This window comes from Harpia harpyja, chromosome Z (genome assembly GCF_026419915.1).
Source record: "Harpia harpyja isolate bHarHar1 chromosome Z, bHarHar1 primary haplotype, whole genome shotgun sequence".
NCBI lineage: Eukaryota > Metazoa > Chordata > Aves > Accipitriformes > Accipitridae > Harpia > Harpia harpyja.
In genome coordinates, this window is record NC_068969.1 from 11,400,344 (window position 1) to 11,409,401 (window position 9,058).

General features: G+C 49.7%; 1 protein-coding gene across 1 annotated transcript; it reads left to right on the plus strand.

Moving 5' to 3' along the window:
• The first annotated feature begins 226 nt into the window (after positions 1-226).
• Positions 227-8,777, plus strand: RPN1 (ribophorin I). The gene is made up of 10 exons (XM_052778184.1): positions 227-487; positions 1,443-1,507; positions 3,085-3,391; positions 3,878-4,087; positions 5,049-5,241; positions 5,571-5,670; positions 5,941-6,079; positions 6,280-6,399; positions 6,885-7,130; positions 8,174-8,777. The coding sequence occupies exons 1-10, from the start codon at positions 263-265 to the stop codon at positions 8,354-8,356; spliced, it is 1,788 nt and encodes a 595-aa protein (XP_052634144.1). The 5' UTR covers positions 227-262; the 3' UTR covers positions 8,357-8,777.
• Positions 8,778-9,058: the final 281 nt, after the last annotated feature.

Sequence of the window (9,058 nt, forward strand, 5' to 3'; positions counted from 1 at the left end):
CCCGTCCGGGGCTGCGGGAGGCCGGAGCCGGCACCGGGGCTGCGGAGAGACCCGCCCCGCCACAGCCGCGCCTCCAGCCCGGCCTTTCTCCTCAGGCACTCGCACGGCCGCCCTACCCCGCGGGGGGGGGGGGGGGGGGCCTCAAGCGCCGCTGGGCGCCGCCATTGTGAGCCTCCTCCCCCGCTGGGCGCCGCCATCTTGTGCCCACCCCGTACAGTGCGGGCGCCGCCATCTTGTGCCCTCCCCGTGCGGCGTGTCGGCCATGGCGGGGTTGCTGTGCCGCCTGCTCCTCTGCCTGGCGGCCGCCGGGGCCGCCGCCGACCTGCTGCTGGAGGAAGCGCGTCGCTCCGTGGACCTCAGCACCCACCTGGCCAAGGTCTCGGCCGAGCTCAGCCTCGCCAATGCGGCGGGCGGCACGGCCGCCTCCGCCTTCCTGCTGGCGCTGGAGCCCGGCCTGGAGCCCCGCCTGGCCTACCTGGGCGTGCAGGTGAGCGCGGGCCGCGAGGGGCAGCGGGGGACGGCGCCCCGCTCCTCGGGGTGGGGGGCCGCGGCACGGCCTCGGGCGCTGCCCGGGCCCCGCCGCCCGCAGGGACACGTAGGCACGGCGCCGCGCTCCCGGCTCCCGCCGCCCCGCGGGCGCTGCCGGCTGTTGCCGTCCGCATGGGCTCCGCCGGCAGCCGGCGTGGCGGTCGGGGAGAGGCTTCCTCGCCCGGCGCCTGGCCAGCGCTGGCCGGTCTGCCCCTCCAGCTGCCTTGTAAACAATGAAGCTAAGGGTTTCTTTCGTTATACAGAACAAAGCGGGGGTGTGAGCGGCTGTGGCCGTGTAAGGTCTGGGAAGCGATGAGGGAGGCGAGACAGCGGCTAATTAACGTCGTTACTGCTGTAACGTGAGCAGCCGCAGCCCCTCGGCTGGAGCAGTGCTTGCATCCCCAGCTAGCGCAGGCCCCGGGACGGGGTCCAGCCTCTTATCCCACGGGACGTATGTGCAAGAGGGTTCTTCTAATCCCAGAAGTATTTGCACTCATCTCGTTGCATGTTGGCTCACCCAGTCGGATTCCCGTGGCCTGCTCGCTCCCCTGCCACTGTAGAAAACATACAAGAGAAATCACAGAAGCAGTTGACCGAGATTCTCATTTGCACAAGTTACAGTGACTGTGCTGGCTTGGGAACCGGGCTGAGGTGAACTTGAGAGAGTTACCAGAAGTCTCCAGTTATCTGTTGTTGCACACTGACCACACTGCAATTTGTGTTAATGAAAAACATTATAAAAGGGGGCTGCTTTTTTTTTTTTTTTTTTTTGGTTATATGAAGTAGTTATCTATCAGCTTGTATTTTCCAGGGCCATCCCCCTAAAAAGTGGATAGGGACTGTATGGAGTTTGCCCTGGACACGTTAAGTCTTCTACACAGCAGCATACTGATCAGTCTCTTGTTTTGGAACAGGTGAAGGGTGAGGAAGAGGAGGAGAACACCTTAGAAGTGAGAGAGACTAAAGTTAAGGGCAAAAGGTGAGTGTCACCCTCTAAGATCAGTACCTAGAGGTGTGCATGGGGGTTCCAGCATCATCCTTACAGTGGAGCAGAAGTACTACCACCCCAGTCCCACATACCTATAGATCCTAGAGTCTTTTGTTCCTGAGAAGATCCGCTCTGTAGTCAGGCTGCATCCTGAGGTGCTACAAAGCCAGGAAGCACAGTTCACAGAAGCAGCCAAACCCAATTCCTGCAGCCCAAGAGGCCCCATTAGAAGTCACTCCCCTCCCTCAGATCTCTTTCCTTGGGAAATAGCACATGTGGTTTTAGATCTCTGCACTGAGCCCAGCACAAGCTGCACATACCTGCTTCTCACACCCACCCATGGCTGCCAGTGAGGGGAGAGCCCTGTAAGGGGGAGAATCTTTCAGTTAAATGCAACTCAGCTGCCTTCACGGGGGGTTCAGCTGTGCTTAGTCTCTTGTACTCAGTGCCTTAAGTAATGTCCTGTTACTTTATTAAGGGACTTCAGGTAAGAGAAGTAGTATAGCTATGGTTGTGCTCTTACCCATTGCTCCATTTTGAGCTCTCAAACGATGGGCAGTTGTGATTACAGAAAGATTGTAAGTGCTCTTTGGCTGTGTCCCCAGAGCACCGCTCTTAATCTGTGATGTGGGGAGTACCACAGTGCATGGATACTGTGGCTCAGCATGGGCTGTTGCCTGCTGCAGGGAGAGACGATGCTGTCTTTTGCGTGAGGCTCTGCGCTGCCAAGCTTGGGATATTGTGCATACACAGCAAGACTGAGCAGGCAGGTGCTTTCTGAGCCATGACAGCTGAGAAATAAAGGGTGCTTGTAAAGTGGGTCAGGAGCACGGTGCTGCTGGGTTTCAAGAGGACAGTAGCTGTGAAGTTAAGTTGCCAAGGTAGACCATGGTTTCTGACATATCTGGAGGCCTCATGTGACCCTGCTATTGGGCCACCAGGCATGACTTGAAGTCCGTTCACTTCTGGCATGACCTCGGTCCATCTGGTGCATCCTTACAGGTTTGGTGAAATCCCAATCCTTTCTGTAGAACCTCAGTCCAAAACTGTGCTCATTTTCTGGCCGTTCCTTAGTTTCACATCCTGTGGGCAAAAAGCTGAGAATGAACAGACTTTGTGGGAACAGGTGCTTAAAGTGTTTGTGATTTGTTTTGTGGGCATTTGCACATGCTTTCTCTTATTCAGATCATTCTTGTCATCTGGAGAAGAATGGAAAAACCCCTGCTGAAGCATGTTTTATAAATGCAGAACTAGGGAGGGGAGGGGAGTGTGTCACCATTCCCCTCCCAAAACAGGAGCCAGGTGTTTTTGTGAAGCAAAGACTGTAATTGTGCCTGGACACAGTTCACCCTGTGCTGCCTTCTGTCCTGCTTCCACAGTCCAGAGTAAGCACACCCTCTGGGACAAGACATCTGTACATCTTGGAGGAGCAAATAAAATACTGGCGCCAATCACACACGATATATGTGATATATGGGCTCCCATCCACAGGGAATGTTGTGGGAATTGGATCTGATTGCTCTCTCAGGGGATATCTCACATGACTTACCTGTTCTTCTCCCTTCCAGTGGAAAATTCTTCTCTGTGAAGCTGCCATCTCCTTTGGCACCAGGAGCCAAGGTCCGTGTATCTGTTGAAATGGTTTTCACGCATGTCCTGCAGCCTTACCCCACCCACATCACCCAAAGCGAGAAGCAGTTTGTGGTCTTTGAAGGAAATCACTATTTCTACTCGCCATACTTCACCAAGACCCAAACAACCCGGGTAAAACTGGCCTCTAGGAACGTGGAGAGTTATACCAAGCTGGGCAACCCTTCCCGCACTGAAGACATGATTGAATATGGCCCCTTCAAGGACATTCCTCCGTACAGCCAGGTAAATGTCTGTGCAAAGAGGTTGTGGCTCTGCAGAGAGCATCTTGCAAACATGTCACCTGCATCTCAGAGGCTGGAGAGTGGGAAGTGGAGGCTTTTGTGTAAGAATTGTCGGTCAAGCCTGAGTTAGCCTGTGTGCAGGCTAGGAATGTGTGCTCCAACAAGGTGCTCCTAATACAGACGTGATTGCTGACTGCTGCTTGGTGTCCACAGGGCAAACCAAGCCAGTTTGTGTTGGTTCTGGCAGGCGTGTATTTGCACTGGGGAAGACTGCATCTCTAGCCCCCTCACCATTATAACTCAGCCAGATGTGCAGGGTGTCACCTATGAGTACACCCCAGGTAGCCAGTGCCCTGTGTGCCTGTGCAGTCAGCTTCACCTCTCTGCAGAGTCTGTCAGGGAGGTTTCTCTGTGGGACATAGAGACACATAACTGTGAGGGGAGGTTGTTCCTTCAGGTCTAATAGTTTATCTTTTTTCCTTTTTAGGACACTCTGAAGGTGCACTATGAAAATAACAGTCCATTCCTGACCATCACCAGTATGACCCGAGTCATCGAGGTGTCTCACTGGGGGAACATTGCAGTTGAAGAGACGGTTGATTTAAAGCACACAGGAGCAGTGCTGAAAGGGCCTTTCTCCAGATATGACTACCAGAGACAGCCAGACAGTGGGATCTCTTCTGTCAAGTCTTTTAAGGTTGACATTTTGCATAATTTTTTTTTTTACTGTGGCTCCCTGCTTTTTTACATCCCCAGAGGGAGGAAAAAATACAGTTGTCCTTTTCTGTGGTAAGCATACCCAAGTAATAAGGGAATATTAAAGCTCTGATCTATTTTCAGAGAAGGCTCATGCTAGATAGGAATAGCTTTTGGAGGTAGAATTAGGAGGTTATATGCTTTATTGCATCTGTTGGCCAAACAAACTGCATATACCAGGGCATGTAGTGTTTCTCCACGCTCCCACCCCTCCAATCTTGGGGACCCTCTAAAACCCTTAATCGCTGTGCTGACAGCTCTGCTTTCCATTTTCCACTGCGCAAGGGCCGTTCATTCTGTCCCCACCCTCTTATTTTCAGGGTTGCCTTCTCTGTCGTATCCTCATCAAGTTGAACAGTATTAATTGGAAACTCATCCATTCATTCCTTGTTCACAAAGCACTCAACAGGAGTTAAAGCTGTGGGTCTGCTAGCCAGATGTGGAAAGTATCATGTGTTTTCATCTGAACCAAAACCTTTCTCACTGCTTGAAGCCGCCAGGATTGATTGTTGTAATTCTCTAAGGTGGTGCAGCCAAACAGAAATCTCATTTTGCTGAGTGTAAAGCCAGCAAGCTCAGTGAGCTAGGGCAGCGGGCTGGAGTGAAAAGGGAATTGCTGTCCTGGTGGGCATGATGAGATCCCTTGCTGTCTGGGATATTTGAAACTGGGCTGGAGAATGCACATTCATTTAGAGGCCAAGTGATTTCAGTGCTGGCAGCCACTTCTGTGGCTGATTGCTTATAATAGCACAATTTTACCACTCAGTGCAACTGAATGGCCATTTTGTCATCTCTCACGTGGGAGCGCAGTTTCTCGATGCTTAACAGCCATTATTGGTTTTGCCAATTTCACTGGAAATAACTCCTAGCCAATGTACTGACTGTTGCTTCCCTTCATACAGACCATTCTCCCAGCTGCTGCTCAGGACGTCTATTACCGTGATGAAATCGGAAACATCTCCACCAGCCACCTCCTTGTCCTGGATGACTCTGTGGAGATGGAGATCCGTCCCCGCTTCCCACTTTTTGGGGGATGGAAAACCCATTACATCATCGGCTATAACCTGCCAAGCTACGAATACCTCTACAATCTCGGTGGGTGGCACAGATGAAGGGAATAAGAAACCTTCTCTGTGTTTAAAGGTGGTTGCTATACAGTAAAGAATTCAAAGCTGCAGTACACTGCACCTTAGCAACAAGAGTTGCTGGCTATTATTTCCAGAATATGCAAATCCACCTTCTTTTCTGTGCTTCCTTCAGTTTTTTGTAGACATCTGGTTAAAATATACTTGAGTGAGCTAGTGCCCCCTGGTGCACAATGTATCCATCCGAATTCTGCTCTTGCTTCTGTTAGGAGCTGAGCTTCAAGGTTGCCCCTTGTTCTTTGAGGAATTGTAGCCACCCTCTGGTCTGCACTCTCTTAGGTGATCAGTATGCCCTGAAAATGAGGTTTGTCGACCACGTGTTTGATGAGCAAGTTACGGACTCTCTGACTGTCAAGATCGTCCTGCCGGAAGGTGCCAAGTAAGTGTCATTATTCCTGGCTTGTTACTGCAGACAGTGCTGTGTTAGTGGCAATTCTCCAGCCTACTCTAATGGCCTGGGGACAGTGAAACAAAACCATGACGGTGCATGTGGAGGAGACCTTGGAACACAGCTTTGCTTTCTTTTAGAGTGTTGTTTAAACTGCATAATTGGCCCTGTGGCTAGAGGCCACAGTTGGCCAGCCAAGTCCTAGGTTACATCATCTCAAACACTGTAGAGTCATATGGGACTGTCTGGTTTTATCCACAGGAATATCCATGTGGACAGCCCCTATGAAATCAATCGTGCTTCAGACGAGCTTCACTACACATATCTAGACACTTTTGGACGTCCAGTTATCGTGGCACACAAGAGCAACCTGGTGGAGCAGCACATCCAAGACATTGTGGTGAGTGTGGCCTCTGTGCGTGGTTCATCTTAAGCAGTTGTGCCGCCTCTGAATTCAGCAGCATGGTCAAAACACCTATATTGGGTTCCAGAAATAAATACTTGCTGGACTGCATGGCCAGTTCTGCTGCTGCCTGAGGAGAGGAGTTCTCCCCCATAGTAATATTGGTCACTGCTCAGTGTTTCAAACTTCTCTTCTAGGTTCATTATACCTTCAACAAAATCTTGATGCTGCAGGAGCCTCTGTTGGTGGTTGGAGCTTTTTACATCTTGTTCTTCACTGTGATAGTCTATGTGAGGCTGGATTTCTCCATCACTAAGGTGCTGTATGATGAAGAGCCCTGTGGGAGCATTAGTGGCTTACTCAGCTGATGGTTGGAGATTTTTTTATACCAGTAATTCTCGCTGAATGTTCCTGCCGATTGGATATTTTACTAGATGCTTAAATGGTGTCCTGTTTTTATGCTACCTGAGCATTGATACTCCTGCAGGGTTTAAATTGGTACGCTAAAGCTAACCAGAATTTTACCTTCTGGATAGAAAGGAATCCCCCTGAGAAGCAGGGATGTCCACAATTCTCTTTCTGCAATGTTTTCCCTTACTTTTTGTTAAGCTATTTGTTGGGCTAGATTGAGTGCTGAAAGGTGCTTGCCCTGGTCAGTACTTCTACCATTCACCTAATTGCTGTCAGTTGACTTAATTGCAAAGGGAGCCACTTCTGTAACAGTCCTGTGGCAGATTGCAAGTATGGCTTGATGCAAATCAAAGATATGACTGCTTTGATCTTCCCTTCTGTCCTCTTGCAGGATCCAGCTGCTGAGGCTAGGATGAAGGTTGCCTGCATCACAGAGCAAGTGCTTACTCTGGTGAATAAGAGACTTGGGCTGTACCGTCACTTTGATGAAGCAGTGAATAAATACAAGCAGTCACGAGACATCTCCACCCTGAACAGCGGCAAAAAGTCTTTGGAGACAGAGCACAAGGCCCTGACAAATGAAATAGCCTCTCTGCAGTCTAAACTGAAGACAGAAGGTTCTGACTTATGTGATAAAGTAAGAAATTCTATTTTTTTTTTTTAAGTTCTCGCATTCTTGGCTCTATTAAGTATTCTAGGTGTGTTTTAATTTGGGGTTTAGTTTCTGCAGCCTGGATATTCCCCCCTGCCCCTGAAAATGGCTTGATCCCTGCCAGGGGGTGTGAAGATCAGTTTGTTGTTTTTGCAGTAATCTTGGTTATGCCGCCCTGTTAGTGCTGCTGGTAAACAGCTGCTTGTGCTGTTTCTAAAACAGCCCTTGAACCAGCTGCATGAGTATAGATTAATGCTTTTGTAACACAATCCTGATGCATCTCATTGAGCTCATGGCAGCAACACTTAGGCAAAAATGGAAACTATCAACACATTATCAGTTCTGACTTTACTACTGACACCAGCCAAACCAAAATCTTCTCCCTCATCTCTTATTTTCTTGCACATGTGAATTTGGTGCTGACAGAATTTTGGTAACATGATGCTCCTCGGGGTATTTTGCTGTACCATGTTGAAAGCCATGGCACAGTGAGTACATGCCCACTCTCCGTTTCTTCCTCCACTACATTTCAACACTTACCTGGAACAGCCACTTAACCCCAGATGAGGGACACTTTAGTCTCTAAGGTCCATTCAACCAACAGCCACCTTGCTTAATCTGTTACTAACTCAAAGAGTAGCTCTGTCATTGCAGAGTTGCTTCTCACACACCATTAACTGTAGGGACGCAGCTTCCAGCTGTCATAGTTGTGATTTAGCTTGAAGCCTTTAAAAATCTGTCATTAAACACTCTTTAACAGTCATTGCACCTGTCTCCTGCCAGTATGGCTCCTGGGTCCTTGGACCCCCTTTATCTGCACTGCTTAATTATCCATTCATGAGACATTCCTCATAATGTGATGCCAGAGAGAGGTGATGGCTCAGGAGGCAATATGCAGGGATTGGAGATGTTTCCACTTAGCACTGACTTCATCTTTTGCTCCAGCTTTACCATCTCTGCTATTCCAGCTTCACTGTAGGGATGGTTTTTGTCTCCTCTAATATTCCCTTTCTTTCTCACCCTGTAAGGTAAGTGAGATTCAGAAGCTTGACGGCCAAGTCAAGGAGCTCGTTCTGAAGTCCTCGGTTGAGGCCGAGCGGCTGGTAGCTGGCAAGCTCAAGAAGGACACATACATTGAGAATGAGAAGATGCATTCCAACAAGCGCCAGGACCTGGTCACCAAAATCGACAACATCCTTGATGCACTGTAACTCTCTGGTTTAGTGACCACATGAAGGGGAGAGTTATGAAGGGAGATGAGAAGCCTGGGAGTGGATACACTTTGAGCCAAAACTCCTTCCCAGCAAAATTAGGGGAAAAGTTGATGTGAAATGTCTGAAAGTACTTTTTTTTTTTTTTTTAATTTTTCTATAGAGCTTGTCTGCTCAGCAACATGTGCTGTGCAAGGGACCATGACATCATGCTGTTTGGCTGGGTAACAGGGTTTCTTTACCAGAGGTGAGACTCAGCCAGGTTATAAAACAGTCTCCCACTTTCAGTTTTCCCTGTATAGATGTGCCCTGACTAAACGCACTCAAACAGCCAGTCTGAGCACAGACACGCTCATGGCAAATCTGAATGTTGCATCTCCAGAAAGAATAAAAGACACCTTTGTTCTACTTTCAAATAAAACCACCACTGCCTAGCCTTTATGTGTTGTGCCAGGGTGGGGGAGGCAGAGGTGCTGGTGCGGAGGGGCTGGGTGGCCCTATCCTGCCCATGGCCAGGCACTGTAGTTCCCTGGGGAGCAGAGTTCAGCCCTGACCGCTCCTGCCTCCTGTCAGCTGTGTGCCTTGAAGGCAGAGCTCTGCCACTCCCAAGGCTCTGACCCAGGCAGGGGGGGAAGCCAAGCCCTTGTTCCCTAGGGATGTGCATACACCTACACCCTTATGGGGAAAAAACCCACACAACAT

Coding starts and splice junctions, on each gene's coding strand:
- RPN1 (XM_052778184.1), top strand. CDS start 263: ATGGCGGGGTTGCTGTGCCGCCTGCTCCTCTGCCTGGCGGCCGCCGGG. Junction 5,671..5,940: donor GTCCTGCCGGAAGGTGCCAA/GTAAGTGTCATT, acceptor TTTTATCCACAG/GAATATCCATGTGGACAGCC. Junction 6,400..6,884: donor TGGATTTCTCCATCACTAAG/GTGCTGTATGAT, acceptor GTCCTCTTGCAG/GATCCAGCTGCTGAGGCTAG.